Source organism: Scyliorhinus canicula, chromosome 15 (assembly GCF_902713615.1).
Source record: "Scyliorhinus canicula chromosome 15, sScyCan1.1, whole genome shotgun sequence".
NCBI classification, from domain to species: domain Eukaryota; kingdom Metazoa; phylum Chordata; class Chondrichthyes; order Carcharhiniformes; family Scyliorhinidae; genus Scyliorhinus; species Scyliorhinus canicula.
The window spans coordinates 16690723-16711393 of record NC_052160.1 but is presented as its reverse complement, the minus strand read 5'-3'; the positions used below and the strand labels follow the sequence as shown (position 1 = coordinate 16711393).

The 20671-nt window shown below is 41.9% G+C and overlaps 1 protein-coding gene across 1 annotated transcript in view; it reads right to left on the bottom strand.

The window, feature by feature from the left end:
• LOC119977984 (bifunctional apoptosis regulator-like) overlaps positions 1-19950 on the bottom strand; it is a 32009-nt gene extending 12059 nt beyond the window's left edge. The window contains exons 1-6 of the mRNA XM_038819252.1: positions 19794-19950; positions 15919-16080; positions 9377-9711; positions 6826-7024; positions 5086-5252; positions 4281-4425 (exon numbers count right to left, since the gene is read on the bottom strand). Coding sequence (XP_038675180.1) covers positions 4281-4425; positions 5086-5252; positions 6826-7024; positions 9377-9654 — 789 coding nt within the window. The 5' untranslated portion in view covers positions 9655-9711; positions 15919-16080; positions 19794-19950. The remainder of the gene's footprint in view (positions 1-4280; positions 4426-5085; positions 5253-6825; positions 7025-9376; positions 9712-15918; positions 16081-19793) is intronic.
• Positions 19951-20671: the final 721 nt, after the last annotated feature.

Here is a 20671-nt window from a genome sequence, read left to right as displayed (position 1 = left end):
CTACTAACAGAATGGCGAAATCGTATGGCTACAAACAGGCCTCAAGACTATAAAAGACCGAGACAAGGAAATTATGAAGACAGAAACCCAGTTAGAACCTACAATAAGAGGATGAACCCCAGAAATGCACGGGGCATGATAAATCAATGTTTTCGATGTGACTTTCAATACCATTATGCTTTCAACTGTTCAACTCGTTATGATAGAGTATTTGAAGAGACACATGACACAGAAGAATCAGAAGAGGAAAAAGATAGTGACCAGAAAGAAGGCATTGTCCTATTAACAAGCTGTTTTACACCGGTAATGAGGGTGTTGGTTGCAGAATCTTTTAACTGTGCTGTATTGGACAGTGGCTGCACATCTACTGTGTGTGGGATTGACTGGTTAAAATGTTATCTGGACTCATTGGATGCTGAAAATCGTAACAAGGTGAAGGAAATTAAAAGTTCCACAAGTTTCAGGTTTGGGGATGATAATACTCTGAAGTCACTGAAAAGAGTGGTGATCCCTTGCAATATTGCTGGAGTGAATCATTTTATTAGCACGGATGTTGTATCAAGTGAGATACCTTTGCTTCTGAGCAGACCGTCGATAAAGAAAGCATACATGAAGCTGGATATGGAACAGGATAAGGCAACAGTTTTTGGGAAGACGGTGGACTTACAATTTACACAGTCGGGACATTATTGTATTCCATTATTGACAAATAATGTTTCAAGTAGAGTGGTTAAGGATGTATTAATGACAGTTGATAATGCGACTTTAGCTGGTAAAAAGCTTATTGTAGTAAAACTGCATAGGCAATTTGCACATCCATCTCCTCGGAGGCTGAAAAATTTATTAAAGGATGCAGAGGTAAGGGATGATGACGATTCTAAGCTGATAGAACAGGTTAGTGATCGCTGTGAAGTTTGCAGGAAGTACAGAAGGACACCAGCACGACCGATAGTAACCCTACCTTTGGCCAGGGATTTTAATTACATTGTGGCCATGGACCTTAAGATCTGGGATAAAGCAAATAATATATTTATTTAGCATTTTGTAGATTTAGCTACCAGATTTAGTCAATCAACGATTGTACAAAGTAAAGAAAAGAGTGTAAATTTGGACAAAATTGTGGAAAAATGGATTGGGACAGGAATGGGTTCACCAGCAAAATTCTTTACGGACAATGGGGGAGAATTTGCTAATGATGAGTTTAGGGATGTGTGTGAAAACATGAATATCAGAGTTATGAACACGACTGCTGAAAGCCCGTTTAGTAATGGTGTCTGCGAAAGAAATCATGCTGTTATCGATGACATGCTTCGGAAAATTTTGGGAGATCGACCAAACTGCACGCTAAATTCAGCTTTAGCATGGGCGGTACATGCAAAGAATTCATTGCAGATGGTTGGGGGCTATAGTCCTTATCAATTAGTGTTTGGTAGAAATCCTAAAATTCCCTCCATTTTGGATGACCAGCCTCCAGCTTGGGAAGGGACTACAATTAGCTCAGGTTTTGTTGAACATTTAAACGCGTTACATAGCAGTAGAAAAGGTTTTTTGGAAGCAGAAGTCTCTGAAAGAATTCGCAGAGCTTTAAGACATAATGTACGGCCATCAGATGCCGTTTTACAACCAGGAGAAATGGTATACTATAAGAGAGACAATTCTAATGAATGGAAAGGCCTAGGGAAGATCATAGGCATAGATGGCAAAACATTTATTTTGCAACATGGTAATCAAACTGTTAGGGTACATTCATCAAGGATAATGGGTGCCGATTACAAATTTTCAAATTTAGACAGAGCAGACAGACAAGACGAGGAACCAGAGTCATCTGGTACGCATGTATGAGGACCAGTTAACTGACATAGACAGGGTTTCTGTAGAGGAACACAACACTTCTGATAAATTAGATCAAGCCATTTTTCCAAAAGGGCAACTGCCAAAGGTTGGTACTAAAGTGACATACTTGCCTGAAGGGTCTAGTCAATGGAAGGATGCAACTGATATTAGTAGAGCAGGGAAGGCCACTGGAAAGTATAAACATTGGTTGAATGTACAGCATTCAGGGGAGGAAGTTAAGACAATGGATTGGGAAAACGAAGTTCAAAAATGGAGGGCACAGAAACGCAGTGCTAGTTCAGATAGTACATCAGATAGTGAACAGGTTCGCAGGAAAAGGTCGAGAACTATGGAAAGGACATTCCGCTACAGAAGAGAAAGATCAAGCAGTAGCAGTACAGAACGAGATACCAGGCAGGAAAGGGGACATAGTTTATCAAGATCTCAGAACAGGAGTAAGACTACGAATACTAATAGAAGTAGAAGCCCACATGCACGTGAGATTTTGGTGGCTTCAAATAAATTAGATGAAAAAGTTATCAAAGATGCTAAACAGCAAGAATTGCATAGTTGGAGTGAATTTAGGGTGTACACGGAAGTACCGGATAGGGGACAAAAAGCTCTATCCCACAGATGGATTTGTACAGAAAAGGTTCTTCCAGATGGAACTTATAAGGCAAAGGCCAGGCTCTTGGCAAGGGGATTTGAAGAAAACTTAAGACGATCAGGACTTGGGTAGATTCACCTACAGCAGGAAAGGTTATTTTAAAGATCATCTTGGCTCTATTAGCCACAAAGGCATGGGACTGCAAATCTATAGATATAAAAGCTGCCTTTTTGCAGGGGCATCAGCTCCAGAGAGACATTTTCACACCGTCCTCCTAAAGAGGCAGCTAACACAGAAGGGGTACTGTGGAAGTTGAACAAATGTGTATATGGATTAAACGATGCATCTAGAGTGTGGTACTTTTCGGTGAGGTCAGTCTTGTTAAAGTTAGGTTGTTGCCAGTTGAAAGCAGATCCTGCAATGTTTTACTGGCACTATAAAGGAAATCTTGCTGGCATCTTCATGATGCATGTCGATGATTTTTTGTGGGGTGGGACTAGTGATTTTGAAGCTATTGTAATCTCTGGTTTGAGGAAAGAATTCAGGGTTGGAAGTCAGGCTTCCGGTGCATTTAAATATATTGGTTTGGAAATCGGACAGACTCAGTTAGGGGCAACTTTACATCCGCAATCTTACTTGGAAAGCATCAGTCCAATAGCAATTAGTCGTGGCCGGGTTTCACAAAAAGACGCAATGGTTTCGAAGATAGAAAAAGAGCAACTGCGAAGTTTAATTGGGCAACTGAACTGGTTAGGAAGACAGACTAGACCAGACGTGAGTTTTGATGTTTTAGAGTTGAGTACAAAGGTGAATGATCCCAAAGTGGAAGACATAATAAGAGCAAATAAAGTGTTGGCCAAACTAAAAATGCAGGAGTGTGTTTTGAAGTTCCCTGTTTTAGGTGATCCTAGGCATTTGAAACTCAGTTTATAGTGATGCGTCCTATGCAAATTTATGTGATGGAGTTTCAAGTGCAGGAGGTTTTATAATTTTTCTTTTGGGGAACAATGGTAAATGTTGCCCTCTTGTGTGGGAAACAAAGAAAATAAGGAGAGTGGTCAAAGGCACGTTGGCTGCTGAGACATTAAGCTTAGTGGAAGCAGTGGATATGGCCTTTTATATAAATCAGATATTGACAGAAATTTTGGGATTAGAGGATTTAGGTAATATACCTATTGACTGTCACATTGACAATAAATCTCTATGGGAAAATGTGCACTCTACAAAAATTGTCAATGAAAAGAGGTTACGGATAGACATCGCAAGTTTAAAGCAGATGTTGGACAGAGGGGAAATAACAAATTAAATGGGTTGACAGTAGTTATCAACTGTCAGACTGTTTCACGAAAAGAGGGGCTAGTTCACAGAAACTTTTAGATATCGTGAATGAGGGGCGCCTGTTTCTGTGAATGTTTTTTTTTCTTCTACTTGGAAATCAGGTGCGTTTTAGTTTCTTAATTTTAGTTTCTTGAAATTTTATTTTTACTTAATTGTTTTCTTTTCTCCAAGGAAGGGGAGACTGTTAAGTAATGGGTTAGGAGACATTGCAATTAGTTGTCTCATTCATGTTAAGTGTTCAATGATTGACACTGATAATGTAAAGGGGCTTCAGGTGGACTCTGGGACTTGTGATGATCTGTAGAGTTCTGTGCAGAGTGAGTTTGAACCATTAAAGGTGTGTTGGTGAAAAAGGAGCTTAACTCTTGCCTCTTCATACCACAGCATCTAGTACTTATTAACACAGGGGGCCATAAAATCCAGGAGCATGCAAAAACAAAAATTCATTGCACTTTTAGAAAAAAGAATATTCACCAGACTGTTTCATTTCAAATACAGTTACCTTGTATTCCCAGAGATTCTGAGGGGGTTTCACTCCAAGTGCTTTCACATTATCCAATTCCATTAGTATGGCTTTTCTATGAAGCTCTCTTTCAATGTTGAAAGGAGGCTTTGAAAATTCTTCTTCGCCTAGAGTCAATAATAGCCTAAAAATACATTTAATGAAAGATCAGAAATCTTTTGAACAACCTAGACTAGAGATTTCACTTTCATGTAACTTATTAAATCGTCTGTCAAATTGGTCTCAAATGCCGAGGTTCAACACGATTATCCACTATACTGCAATGATCTAACCTAGTGTGAAACGGTTATTTACAAGGAATAAAATAGAATCCTCTTAAAGATCTTTTTTATTTTAGACCCCTTCAACCAAACAATTCTGTTTGAGTCCAAAACTAAATAGAAAAATTGCTTTTAAGTGACAAATTACCTTCTAAACGCCACTTACACGAGAAGTAAATTTAGTTCCAAATAGCCAGAACTTTGGTAGGGATGGCTTTGGCACAAGAGGTTTTTGACCGGCAATCTCATCAAATGAAATTTGCATAGCAAGAAATGGCTTCAGTGGGGAACAATGTCCCACACAAAAAGAGATCAACAGTTTGGATTTGGTGAGATATACCTGTCTCAAGTCCACATTGTGCAACAAGAGTGATTTCAAAATACTATGATATAGAATTATAGAGAGAAGCATCCTCCTGAAATTCATTTCAATGCTACTATTGGGAGAATTGCTAAAGGCCCAAGTCCACAATTACACTAGAGGCAGTGACCTAGTACAGCTGAATTCAAGGAGTAAGCCTCACCTTCCATTAACTTCCTCTTCTAAAAATCTGTCCTTGTAAACAGTAGCCCACTGACCCAACTGTTCTAACCAGAGCGTCACTTCCTTTGCAGTCCATTTTGTCACAGGTTTGTGTACGAGAAGATCTTGTTCAGTTTCTCTGCTCCAGAGATAAACAAGAAACACCACCTAGCAAAAAAAAAAACCATGGCAAATAACTTCAGTGCTAATATCCTGTAATAGCAATATGCACAATAGATTCTGTGATTAGCATCATATTTTTCTGTTCTGCCTTTAACTATTCATAACGTTGAATATACTATACAGTATCCTCTCAAATTCAATGTTGCACTGTACCCTCAAAGCAAGAAAGAGGCAATGTAAACCTAAGAAAATACAGTCTATTAAATTCAAGGAAAACAACCACTTTATTTACAGCAAGGCTGGTGGTTTTCACTTGGGCACTGGCCAGCCGAGGATTTCTTTCCCCTCATTCACTTGAACTTCGAGTGTACAATTAAGGACTGTAAGCATAGAAACCCAGCCATAGAGCACACACTTTATCACGTGTGAATTAACAAAAAAAAAAATCTACATCATTTGGATTTTTAAAAACAATTTAATTTGGAGTACCCAATTATTTTTTTTCCAATTAAGGAGCAATTTAACGTGGCCAATTCCCTACCCTGCACATCTTTGGGTTGTGGGGGTGAAACCTACGCAGACATGATTTGGAAATTTATCAGAATTATACAAAATCAAAAGGAACCATATTCAGAAGGTATAGGGATAAACACCACCACAGCCAAGCCCACTTAAGTGAAAATTGTGTGTCTGAGAATAAAATCTTCAACACAAATTCCTTTTCCAATGATTGCTGCCCCACCAAAAGAAAAACAAAATAAAAAAGATGCTGGAAATGGGAAATAAAACAGAAATGCCTCAGAAGATCAAGCAACAGCAAAGGAGAAGAGAGAATAGGAAAACAATTCAAGTTGATGACTACTCATTGCACTGATAATCTTCACTAAGGCTATCATGTTAATAAATAGACTGGGGAATAAAAGCTTTCGTTCTTTTCACAACTAGTTTCTGTCAAGGTGTGAAAATTGCCTACGTAACCAATTCAATAGTGTTCGCGTCTTTTTTTACCTTGTCAAGTGCCGAGACTCAAAAACATAACAATTTATCTGGTAAGTGCTTCTGCTTAGCCAACAAACCAGGTCAGATACTTTGCCTTACTAATGAAAAAGTGAAAGTCTCTTAAGGTGCTCTCTCATTCCAATGGAGTAATTGTAATAGCAATGCTAAGTGGGCAGGAGATTTCTCAAATTGTTTCACCTTCTCATTTTGCTTCAAGTTTGGTGTTTGACAGACTTTTAAAAAAAATTATTGTGCATGAATTCATATATTGTAAATGCAATTAAATTTCCATTCTAATTAGTTTTGTGCCAAACTTGATTTTACAGTTCAATCAAATAAAAGAATAGAATGAAGTGATAAAATTGTAATGCAAAACAGTTTTCCTCCACCACAGAAATCAGTTTGTTTACTTAGTGGCACAAACGTGATATTAATCTTTTTTCTATCTTTCATTAAGGTAATTATGCAGTAATTTTAGTAATCACATCAAGAGGTTGGAAAACACGTCATTGATTTAGTAAATCTTCCGAGTACAAATCAAAGATTATTTAATCACTCAATAGGACCTGAAAATGATGAGTATGTACACACTCTCACACAACTTTAAACGGATACTTACTGCCACACAAGTTAACGAAGTTAGTACTCCTGAGAAAAAACCACCTCCTCGCCGCCAATTCCCCGAGTTGTTGAAAGGTCTTGACTGTTCATTACCATATTTCTGGAACGCCAAAACACTATTTGAGATTTTAATGTTGTTCCTTGTCTCCTCCTGTCGTCGTGTGACATCATCAGGGAACAGCTTCTCAACCGCATCCCTGGTGAGGACAGAGACACAAAACATGGAAAATATACATGACTCAAAGACTTGTAAACATCTGACTTTTTGTACTAGAAAAACAGAAGCTCTAACTGAAGGGATAGGTACCATAGTTCAGGTCAGCATGAAGGATGAGAGAGATAAATTAAGGAACAACTGGCATTTAATAACAATTACTGGCATGTCCTGTAGGTCTGCATTTTCTTTGTAGCTGATTGGCTATGAAATGGAGAAGAACATAAATAGCATCTCTATCGGCAATTTTCATTGAAACTGCCTCACACACTGAATGGTTCAGTGGATAACTGCACTGCCTCATATTTATTTTAAATTTAGAATACCCAATTCTTTTTTTCCAATTAAGGGGCAATTTAGTGTGGCCAATCCACCTAACCTGCACATCTTTGGGTTGTGGGGGTGAGACCCATGCAGACACGGGGAGAATGTGCACTGCCTCATATGACATTCAGTTCTTCATCTGAGCCACATTCACAAGCATAAGCCACGGCTGCAACAATCGACTACCCCCCGTCCACTGTGCGCTTCCCCAAACTCTTTTTACTGGAAAGTGCCCAGGTTTTGTCATTGGCTGAAGACTGAAAGCTCAGCTGTTATAATCTTGAAAGTCCAACTGCCTGTTAAAGCTCACTGCTTCGGCTCAAACACCAATAATGGTTAATTGGGCCAACACGTGGGGGACTGCCACTGCTCATGCAAATTTCCCCCAGTCGTAATTAGCCAGTACCATCAAGAGATGAGAAGTGAAAGAAAAAAATGGAGGAAAATAAAATCTGGTAATGTTGCAAAGATTCAAACTGTGCAAGTAACCAAACACTTCCAACATTTAAATGCCTGGATTAGTCTCCTATCAATTTGCTCTCAAAAATAAAACAAATGAAAATAATTAACCCCAGTAGAAAATTAAATTATTTAGAATGTTTAGGTTGCTTACTTTGCAATGAAGACTGAAAGAATGGGAAACATGAAAAATTCTAAATCATGACAAAAAGCTCGAGTTCAAAAATGTTTAAAAGTCTCAGTGCTACATTCCTCCACAACCTCCTTTTCAAAATGAAGCAGAGAAAAAAAGACACCAAAAGCCTCAGTGTTGTTGGGTTATACCAACCAGCTTGAAAGATCAAGAGAAATGAAGGGAAGACTGGCATAAAATCAAATTAAACAGAAGTGCGTTGTAATAGCATAGTAATGAGGATTCTCACATCACAAGAGCTGGAATTCCTCTGCCCAATGCCTATGTTTTACTCAGTTCAAATTCCCAAGCAAGTGAGCAAATAACAGAAATGCATTCCCCGTATTGATTCTTCAAGCAAGATGAAGGACCTACACCAGACAATAATCATGTTCAAGATTTAATTTGGAGATGTGCACAGCTTTTGTACAGAGACTTTATTAAGTACATAAATGGTGTGAGAATTTCTTTCAAGTTGAATCTATTCAAAGAATCAGATCAACCGTTGCAAAATTTCCAATCAATGAACATGGGTTATAACAATTATGATAAAGTAGGAGAGGGAGTCAACAGTTTGGTCAATTCCATTCCCCATCTACAACAAAAAACTACTTTCTTAATGTTGAGGTAATATTTGGGGGAGTGGGGGGGGTATTGTTGATATTGCTAAAAACACAGCCATTTTGAATTGAAATTTTTAGAAATACAATAAAAACCCTTCAAGACCTATTCCAGGGTCATAAGTGGACTATGCAATTCAGCATAAAATGGAGAGCTGTGCAGTACAGAGTGATGCCTGGTGATCAGCTGAACCTTTCTGTTGTAATTCCTAGTCATTGTGTTTTGAACACCGTGTTTGTCCATGAAACAATGAGACTAAAACATTTTATCATTGATCAATGGCCACTGCTGCTCATTGGCCATGGCAACCACATGGCCATAATACATACAATGTTAGTGGCATCACAATGCAGTTTCAGCTATTTTTCTGGCTACAAAAAATTGTTAGTGGAGTCACCTTTAGACAAAACATAAATTGAGAGGGTACTACAACAGCTCAGGTCATTGCTATGCATTAGCTAAAATTAAGCTACCTTCAGACATACTGACAAAAGTGAACCATGCTAAACAGTACTAGACCTTCAAGTAAAAGCTAGCCAACGGAAAATACTGCACCTATAAGCATACGGTAGAAAAGTGAATTATCATTAAAAACTTTTGTCAATTCTACATTCCTAAATAAAAAGCAAAAACTGACTATAGATATTTACAAAATGAATTTTCATTGTACATTGCATTTAATACAAATTCAACTCATTTTGCTCTTAGCTTCTGAAAGATATTTTGTTCGCAGGACAAGATGGTTTCTCAATTCCGTACCTTAAGACGATGTTAACTTTAGGAAATCCCTCCCATTTTTCTCTGCATTCTGGGCACTCTGTTTTCCTGGAAGCATCCCACCACAGTGCCAAGCAATGTCGGCAGAAACTGTGTCCGCAGTTTAAAGTCGTTGGGTTTACTAAAATTTCATAGCAGCAATGGCAGGAAAATTCATTGGCAGAAAGCTGACAAGATGGCTCTGGTAATGTACTGTCCTCCAGCTCCTCCCACTGTTCCTTGTATCTTTGCCTATTGCGGAATCCCACATCAGCCTCCATTTGATCACCACTGAAGCTTTGGAAGTTTGATTTTCTTCTTATTGCAGCTATGGGAAACTGTAATTAAAGATTTACTAGGACACATCATATTTGCACTGCCAATGAGAGGAAACAGCTTCATTCACTTCAACAACAAATTGCATATATAGAATGTGCTTAAAGTAATAAAATATCTCAAGATGCTATACAGGAGGGGCGGCATGGTAGCGTTGTGGTTAGCACTGCTGCCTCATGGCACCGAGGACCCGGGTTCTATCCCGAGTCACTGTCCGTGTGGAGTTTGCACATTTCTCTACCCCCCCCCCACCCGTGCGGGTCCCAGCCCCACAATGCAAAGATATGCAGAGTAGGTTGATTGGCCATCCTAAATTGCCCTTAATTTTTAAAATATATGCTATACAGGAGTCTGGTCAAACAAAACTGGATACTGAGTCTCACAAGGAGATATTGAGACAGATTACCACCAAAATGATCAGGGAGCACCTTAAAAGGAGAAGTGGAGTGGTGGAGGGAGGGAATTCTAAACTTTAGTATCGTGGCAACTGAAGGCATGACAACCAAAGGTGAAGTGGTCAAAATCAGGAGTGTATTGGAGGTCCCAATTGGCCAAGCGCAGAGATCTCCGGTGGGTGTTGTACGGTTGGAGGAGACTACAGTGATAGGGTGGGGTGAGGCCACAAACAAAACAAAGGTGAGAATTTTCAAAATCAAGACATTGCCTACACAAAAGCCAATGTCAGTCAGCCAGCACAGGGAAGATGGGAGCAGTACTTGGTGATAGGACACAGCGGGCAGAACGGTGGCACAGTGGTTAGCATTGCTGCCTACGGCACTCAGGACCCGGGATCGAATCCCGGCCCTGGGTCACTGTCCGTGTGGAGTTTGCACATTCTCCCCGTGTCTGCGTCGGTTTCACCCCCACAACCCAAAAGATGTGCAGGCTAGGTGGATTGGCCACTCTAAATTGCCCCTTAATTGGAAAAAATTGGGCACTCTAAATTTTTATTTAAAAAAAAGTTAGGACACAGCATCAGCGATTTGAATGGCTTCATGTTTTCAATGGGTTGGATATGAAAATAATGCAAAAGAATAAAGGACAGCTAGCCAGGAAGGCTCTGGAATAGTGAAGTTTAGAATCAACAACAGCATGAATGAGCAAAAGATGTGCTGAGGCAAAGGTGAAGGGCAGCACGGTAGCAGGGTGGTTAGCATAAATGCTTCACAGCTCCAGGGTCCCAGGTTCGATTCCCGGCTGGATCACTGTCTGTGTGGAGTCTGCACGTCCTCCCTGTGTGTGCGTGCTGTGCTGTTCTGTGCTGTACTGTTCTATGTTCTATGTGCTGAGGCAAAGGTGAAGTCAGGCAATTGGCTGCACCGTGGTACAGTGGTTTGCACTGTTGCCTCACAGGTCCTGGGATCCGGGTTCAAATGTGGCCTTGTGTGACTGTAGGGTTTGCATGTTCTCCCCGTGTCTGTATGGGATTCGTCCAGGTGCTCCGGTTTCCTCCCACAGTCCAAAGATGTGCAGGTTAGGTGGATTGGTCTTGCTAAATTGCACTGTGTCCAGGGATGTGGTTAACTGTGGTACTGGGATGGGGCAGCATATGGGCCAATGTAGGGTGCTCTTTCAGAGGGTCAGTGCAGACTCAATGGGCCGAAAGGCCTCCTTCTGCACTGTAGGGATTCTATTGTGTTACAGGTTGGAAATAAGCAATCTTAACAAAGTTGCAGATGTGTGGTCAGATTTAAGTTAGGGGTCCAGGTTGTGAACAGATTGGTTCAGGCTCAGACAATTGCCAGGAAGAGGGATAAAGTTGGTGGCAAGGGAACAGAGTTTGTGCTAGGGACTGAAGACAACGTGTTCTGTCTTCCCATATTTAGTTGAAGGAAATTTCTGCTCATCTAGTACTGGATATTAGACAAGACGTCTCAACAGTTCAGAGGGAGTGGAGGGGGTCAAGCCATGACGCAGAGCGGAGTATGAAATCTGGTGTGTTTTCTGATGTAAGTCAAGAGGCAGCATGTAGATGAGAATTAGGAGGGCAACACCATAGATGATGGTGCAGGAGTGGAAGCATTACAGGTGGATGAGCGAACAGATAAGAATGGAACCAAGCAAGAGCAAACCCACCCAGCCAACGGTAGCATTGTGGACAGCACAATGGCTTCACAGCTCCAGGGTCCCAGGTTCGATTCCGGCTTGGGTCACTGTCTGTGCGGAGTCTGCACGTCCTCCCCGTGTGCGCATGGGTTTCCTCCGGGTGCTCCGGTTTCCTCCCAGTCCAAAGATGTGCGGGTTAGGTGGATTGGCCATGATAAATTGCCCTTAGTGTCCAAAATTGCCCTTAGTGTTGAGTGGGGTTACTGTGTTATGGGGATAGGGTGGAGGTGTTGACCTTGGGTAGGGTGCTCTTTCCAAGAGCCAGTGCAGACTCGATGGGCCGAATGACCTCCTTCTGCACTGTAAATTCTATGATCTAATGGTGGAAATGCACTGGGGAAGAATTGCATTGTCAACCATGTCAAACTCTGCAGACAGGTCAAGGACGTATTGTTTACCTTTGTCATGGTCACATAAGATGTTACTTGAGACTCTAATAGGAGCTGTTTCAATACTGTGACCTGATTTGAGGAATTGAAACATGAAGCTTTAAGAGAGATGACCACAGATTTAGGAGGTGATAACAGGCTCAAGACTGAGGAAAGTAAAATTAGAGCTAGATTAGTAGTTTGCGGGGATCAAGCGTTTGTTTTTGAGGAGGGTGTGATAATGCCAAATTTGAAGTGGGGGGAGGTGCTGTATTTGAGAGAGAGCTGTAAAGATCAGCTAACATGGGAGCCAGAAAGTATGGTCGTGAATTTCATGGGAATAGGATCTAGAGAGCAGAAGATGGGCCAAATCGACAAGATGAGCTTAAAGAAGACATGAGCAAAGAATAAATAAACCAAAAGAAAGCTCTGAATTAGAGATAGGGAAGGGGAGGATGGAAGAAAATTTCGACAAAGTTAGGTCCAGCAGGCTAGGGGGAAGGCAAAGGTAGATGAACACGTGCTTTTGATCTTTGTAACAAAATGTCCACATGCTCCCTCTCATTTATTGCTGGAGGTGAATAAAAGCAAGAGGTAACTGCCTGTGTTATATTTAGCACTCAGGAGTACTTTTGAGTACTTTTAAAAGAGCAACACTGAAGCTTGTATTAACATTGCAGCATCTGGAAGCAGAAGTGACTCCCTGAACTGAATAAAGCCACAATCTACTGCCTTCAGCTCCTAGGCAACAACCCACCTCTCGGCCAGAGGACTGATACTTTATCCCCCATGCTGAAGCCATTACACATTCCAGGGCCATGCTGGGACTAGTTAATGCAAACCACTGCTTCGCTGTCTGTGCTGACTATCCCACCCCCAAGTAGAGTGGAATGGAATGTGAAGGTTGCTGATTCAAGTTCCACCATAGAAAGATGCAAAATTGAATTCAATAAACATGCAAACACAAACTGCTGGATTACTGTCACTCCCAACTACTCCAGTCTGCAACATGTGGATGACTCCTAAGTCGAGCAAGCCACAGCTGTCAGTTGAGCAATAAATGCAGTCTTGCCAATACTACCCTGTCCCAATAACAGTTTTTCATAGCATTTTAGAATCAGAGAATTTACAGTGCATTGGCCCATCGAGTCTGCACCGGCTCTTGGAAAGAGCACCCTACCCAAGCCCACACCTCCACCCTATCGCCATAACCCAGTAACCCCACCCAACACGAAGGGCAATTTTGGACACTAAGGGCAATTTAGCATGGCCAATCCACCTAACCTGCACATCTTTGGACTGTGCGAGGAAACCGGAGCGCCTGGAGGAAACCCACACACAGACGGGAGAACTCCGCACAGACAGTGGCCCAAGCCAGGAATCGAACCTGGGACCCTGAAGCTGTGAAGCATTGTGCTAATCACTATGCTACCGTGGTGCCCCCTTATAATGCATTTAATGCTGAATTGTGCAACGGCTAACAGGGCCAGTCGGAATATGATCTAAATAGTTCACCCAGTTATCAATTATACTTTCCTCTTCTCCTTTTGGTTTAGATTTGAATCAAATACCAGAAGTGAAAGAACAAGGAGAACATAGAACAGTACAGCACAGACAGGCCCTTCGGCCCTCGATGTTGTGCCGAGCAATGATCACCCGACTTAAACCCACGTAACCCGTATACCCGTAACCCAACAATCCCCCCATTAACCTTACACTACGGGCAATTTAACACGGCCAATCCACCTAACCCGCACATCTTTGGACTGTGGGAGGAAACCGGAGCACCCGGAGGAAACCCACGCACACGCGGGGAGGACGTGCAGACTCCACACAGACAGTGACCCAACCGGGAATCGAACCTGGGACCACTGGAGCTGTGAAGCAGAGAACTGTAACAAAATCCAACAAGATATTAAAAAAAACTTACATATTGGGTGTCTAAAAGGAAAAGTGGTGCATTTAGGCAAGAAGAATAAGGAGGCAACTTAATCCTGGGAAAATAAGACTTTAAATGGGATAGAGGCACAAAATGTGTTTTAAGGGTTCAGATACATTATTCATTAAAAGTAGCAACGTAGGTTCACAAAGCCACACGAGTGCAAAGCTCTGGGGCGCATTATTAGAATAGAATTCAAAAGCTGAAAAGTTATGTTAAAATTATATAGTACTTTGATCAGTTCAAAACCACTTAAATTGAAGAGGCTGCGTACAATTTAGAACAGCCAACTTGCACCAAGGGAAGAGACCATTTTGACCATTGCCAAGAATGCAAAGACAGGTTTTTCAACACTGCCTAGTCACAGAATAGGGCCCCTTCTCCAAGAACTATTCAACTTCCCACAACTATCATCTTTATAGCCTCCAACTGAGATTGTCTATTTAGTGTTATGGACACATATCCTACAATAACAGAGTTGTGGTTACTGTCAGGATAGGCCATACAGATTGGATTCAAACTAAAGTCAACAACACAAAGATATAGTGCACAAATCCATGATGTTCATCAGCCTTCTTATATTGTGATCAATGTAAGAAATTGTCATATTTTATTGCAGTAATATTATTAGAACCTGGGTTAAGATACAAATATTGTATGACTGCTAGAGCTGTGATTAAGGTGTCCTAACAGAGAGGTAATCATTGATTTGCAGGTGAAATGTTCTGCTAATAGATATTGAGAACCATTTATTTGTTTACAGATAGCTTGCTAATCGAATATTGTTTACATTTAAAGGACCCCTTGGGTTTGGATAAAATATGAGGGATATTATGATTGGTCCTGGCTAAACAAGTCAGTCAAGGGACATCTTGAAGAAACAAAAGAATGCCGTATGATTTGGGTACAGATTATGTCGTTAATGGGAGGAGCCAGGTCTGTCTGAAAAGGCAGTTGGGCCGAGAACTCTCATTTAAGCAGAGTTTTTCAGTTTGGTCCTGAAAGGTTCTCTCTCCAAAGATTCTGCACAGAGAAAAGCAAGTAGAAACCTGGTTGCTAACTTTATTCATGAGTGGTATTTACAATATATTGGTTTGCTTAATTGGAATAAAGTGGCAGATTTAGGACGTTAGTTAAAGGTTTCTCTTTTACTTCAGAACTGTTGCAACTATTAACTGTAAAGCTATTCCTTTGTTCTGGTGTGGTTAATTCTGTGTTTAAATTAAAGTTTGTTTTAACATAAAATATACCTATGGGTCAGTGTTATCACTACTGTGGGACAGTAACATTTCCTCACAGTTTTACAAATTACAAATAGTTGGGTTTTTGTCCAGGATCCCAACAATACAAATTACCCATCCAAAAATGAATTCCTCTGGTTAACATCTTGCCAAATTCTACCCAGTTTTGTCTGCACCAGTCTAGATGCATACAATGTCTTAATCACCATAAAATGTCTTAATCAAATACCAGAAGTGAAAGGACAAGGAGAACTGTAACAAAATCCAAGGTGACATTAAAAAAAGTGGCCAAGGAAGCAGCTCAGTTGTGAAATCAATTGCAATTATGAATGGGCAATACAACCGTGCCAGTGTAACAAACATCCCAAGAACAAATACCGGTTTGTGGCAGAGTAACACTTTGTGCTTACTTTACTCATTATTGGGCAACACATCACTTACTGTGAGCAGATCAATATGAAATTTGCTAGTAATAAATTTCCTTTTATAAAGTGTCTTGATGCACTGAAACATCAACACATGTGCAATGAATTGCATTGAAATGCAGTGACTTACCTAGGCAAACATGACCATTCTGGGCCAGCAACATTCCACAAATAGCAATCAGGTTGCCAAATAGTTGACCAGTTTTTTTTGGTGATATTGCTTGCAGAGTAACTTTGGCCAGGATACTGGAGAAATCTCCTGTTCTTCCTTCAATTGCATCATACATATAACCTGAATCGCCAAAATAGAAAGGCATCATCAGTTTTCCAAAATGACAGCAAGACTACAATTCAATACTCAGTACAGTGGTGGAAGGTACAGTTGCATTAACAGTATAAATACTAATTTGGACTCAATCTCTCAACTTTCTGACCCAGTGATAACATTGTTGGAAGGAAGGTTATAAATATAATTATGGGCAGTACAGTGGTGCAGTGGGTTAGCCCTGTTCCCTCACAACGCCGAGGTCCCAGGTTCGATCCCAGCTCTGGGTCACTGTCCGTGTGGAGTTTGCACATTTGCGCCGTGTTTGCGTGGGTTTCGCCCCCACAACCCAAAAAGATGCGCAGGCTAGGTGGATTGACCATGCTAAATTGCCCCTTAATTGGAAAAAATGAATTGGGCGCTCTAAATTTAATTTTTTTTTAAAAATGTAATCACCCTGTAATCCTCAGAAATTATTTCATGAGTTTTTTGGCCAGATTTTTGCTACAGAGCCAGATAGCTTGGATCACAAAGTTTCCCAACCCGCCTAAGGTGCCCTGTCAAACCCACATCTTTGCTTCAGGGTGCAGGTGCGCAAGGGAGTCAAGCTCACCGGCCTCAGAAGTATATGGAAGGCAGCAACAGGGGTGACCAAGTGCCGACATGGGCTACTTAAAAGACCTGTCTTAGTTCTCTGGGACATTGTCCCAGTTGTTTGCTTATATTTTAGCGGCCCCAGCCCTCATCCCTCACACCCCATGTGACCTCCATGCCATCTCATGACCCCCCCCCCACCTGTCCCCAATGGCCTCTCACCCCTCTATGCCAATCCAAGACCCCCCAACCAATGGCCCTTCACATTCTTCATGCCATTTCAATCCCCTCAAACAATGGCCCCTCACATACACTGCATGTTAATTCAAGACCCCAAACCAATGGCCCCTCTCAATCTCCATGCTAACTCATGGCACTTCCATGTCCATTCACCCAGTATACATTGTACAGAACCAGTGAACCATATGGTAGCAATGGCATTTGTCAAACATCTTAAAAACACTCATTCATAATTTTCTTTAACAACTGTAGAGGAGCAGAGAGATCTTGGGGTCTATGTTTATAGATCTTTAAAAGTTGCCACTCAAGTGGATAGAGCTGTGAAGGCGGCCTATGGTGTGCTAGCGTTCATTAGCAGAGGGATTGAATTTAAGAGCCGTGAGGTGATGATACAGCTGTACAAAACCTTGGTAAGGCCACATTTGGAGTAGTGTGTGCAGTTCTAGTGGCTCTGCCCTGCTATTGGACAGGACATACTCAGGGCTGATGGTGCTGGGATGTTTCCATGAGTATATGTCAGGTTGTTGTTCAATTAGTCTGTGGGAGAACTCTCCCAATTTTGGCATAAACCACAGACGTTATGCAAGGATTGTTTTGCGGAATTGACAGGTGCGAAGTTGTAATTTCCAGTGCCTAGGTCGATGCTAAGTGGTTGATCTGATTTTGGGAGGAAGAAAAGAGGAACTGAATATTGGGAGGAAGAATAAATGGAAGAAGACTGAAGAAAATTGCAGCAAAAAATAATTTGGGAGGTCATCATACATAATTCACAAAAAGGTAGCATGCATGTTCAGAAGGTTTAACTGGGAAGGCAAATGGAATATTGGCCTTTATTTCAAAAGGATAGAAAATAGGGAAATCTTGCTAAGCCTATACATGGCACTAGTTAGACCACACCTGGAATATGGTGAAGTTTTGGCTCCCTTATCTAAGGAAACACATACTGGCATTGGAGCCAGTTTAGAGAAGGTGCACTAGGTTAATCCCAGGTATGGAGGAATTTTCTTTTGGAGGAGAAAGTTATTTAAGTAGCTATGGCTTGTACTCATTGGAGTTTAGATGAATGAGAGGCAAACTTATTCAGACAACTGGATTCTCAGGGGGCTTGACATGGTAGATGCTGAGAGTTGTTTCCCCCTATGACAGAGTCTAGGACCAGACTGCATATTATTAAGAGTAAGGGGTCACCCATTTAAGACTGAGGAGGAGGAATTTCTTCTGAGGGTAGTGAATCTGTGGAATTCTTTACATAGACAGTTGCAGAGGCTGGGTTCAAGGTGCGTTCAAAGCTGAGATGGATAGATTTTTTATCAGTAATGGGAATAAGGCAGGAAAGTAGAGTTGAGGATTATATCCAGTCACAAACTCATTGAATGGGAGAGCAGACTTGATGGGCCGAAGGGCATACATCTTATCGCCTTAATTGCAAAGAGCTTTGAGATTTAAAAATAAGGCCCAGCATAAATACAAATGTTCCCGCTACAATACTCCCCTTTTACTCCAGGGGCTGGTTTAGCTCACTGGGCTAAATCGCTGGCTTTTAAAGCAGACCAACAGCACGGTTCGATTCCCGTACCAGCCTCCCCGGACAGGCGCCGGAATGTGGCGACTAGGGGCTTTTCACAGTAACTTCATTGAAGCCTACTCGTGACAATAAGCAATTTTCATTTCATTTCCCCTTTTCGAAAAAGTCAACAGAGAAATGTTTAGAACCATAGAAATCCTTTAGTGCAGGAGGTAATTTGGCCCATCAAGTCTTCACCGACTCTGAAATAAAACCCTACCCAAGCCTACTCCGCTATTCCCAAACCCTCACAACCCTAACTAACTTGCATAACCAGGGCAATGCAGTAGTATAGTGGTTAGCACTATGGCTTCACAGCTTCAAGGTCTCAGCTTGGGTCACTTTCTGTGTGGAGTCTGCACGTTCTCCCTGTGTCTGCGTGAGATTCCTCCGGGTGCTCTGGTTTCCTCTCACAGTCCAAAGATGTGCAGGTTAGGTGGATTGGCTATGGTAAATCACCCTTTGTGTCCAAAAAGGTTAAGTGGGGGTTTATGGGTTACAGTGATAGGGTAGATACTCAATGGGCCAAATGGCATCCTTCAGCACTGTAAATTGTACGATTCTATGACTAGGGGCTTTTACAGTAACTTGATTGCAATATTAATGTAAGCCTACTTGTGACAATAAAAATTATTACTATCTTTGGACTGTGGGAGGAACCTACAAGGGGAGAATGTGCAAACTCCCCAGTCACCCAAGGCTGGAATGTCACCCAAGGCTGGAATTGAACCCTGGCATTGTTGGGCAGCAGTGCTAACCACTGTGCCACCACCAAAACCCCTCTTCTTCCAACCACCCACCAACAACTTTTCTTTTAGAAGCAATTTTAACTCAGACACTCTCACGTGACACTTCCACTCAATTCGCCCCCTGTGGGAGAAAGAACTCTTTAATGAATAAAACACACACAGGGGGGGGGGGGGGTTATCGGCAAGTCAATGCCCTCAACGGAATTCACACTTCCAAGCACCTGTGGCCAAAAAAAACAACGCCTCGTACAGCTGGTTCAAATCCAAGTTATTTTAACTAAACCAGCTGGAGGTGCAGCCTGTGCCTGGGTGACTTTACTCAATATCCGCCCCTCCCTCCCTCTCGCTGGCTGCAGATTTCAGTCTGATCGTGAAATACTAAAGGGTGGTTCTGTTTCCACATTATGATCCCCGCAGCGTGGGTATAAAGTGCGTCAGGCCTGTGAACAATTCCTCATTAAACATCCCGAGAGAAAATGGAGCAACAGATCGTGGGCCTGAAATATATAACAGACCAGGGCCCGCCGCCCGCCCACAGGAAGCATCGTTTATTTATTTTTTTAATTAAACAATCCTTACAAAATCATAAATACCTTTCCAAATAAACTATCTCCTCTTCACCTCAAAGCTCCAGTTGTCCCTGTACCACATCTTTCCCCCCTCAGGCCGCCATTAAGGTTGGAGCCAAAGATAAATACTCCTCCTCCTCCTCCCACCGAACAAGCGGCCTCCCCGGGCCGCCCGCCCAGCTCATTGGAGCGCCCGACCTTCCCCCACCCCACCAATCACACCCGCCACCCTGCCCGGCCCGCGCGCTGAATGGCTGCGACCCACGTCAATCATCCGCCCTCCTGCCCCGCCGGGAGCCGCTGATTGGCCGGCTTTGTCAGCGCCATGACGTAATGTATTATCCAGTCCGGGATTTGCGACTCACCCCCGTCGCGCACCCGTCTCTCTTTCTCTCTGACACTGAGAAAACCCGGCCTGGAGTATTACCAATGATCTGGAAATATTTCAGCCAAGCCTGGTAGCCACTGTGGAGGAGAAACAGAGGTGCTGCCATCAATTTAACCAACATTTTCTGCTTTTTATTTCTAATTTTAGAGTACCCAATTCAGTTATTCCAATTAAGTGGCAATTCTGCGGGGTCAATGCACCTACCCTGCACATCGTTGGGTTGTGGGGGCAAAACCCACAGAAGCATGGGGAGAACGTGCAAATTCCACACGGACAGTAACCCAGAGCCGGGATTGAACCTGGGTCCTCAGCACTGTGAGACAGCAGCGCTAACCATTGCACCACCATGCTGCCCTTTTTATTTCTAATTTTACCCAGTTCTGATGAAAGGCCATGAAGAAAAATGTTGCCTCTGTTTGCTTTCTAGATGCTGCCAGACCAGCTGAGTATTTCTAGCATTTTCTGTTTGTATTTCAGATTTCCAGCATCCATAGTATTTTGCAGTTGCCTTCAC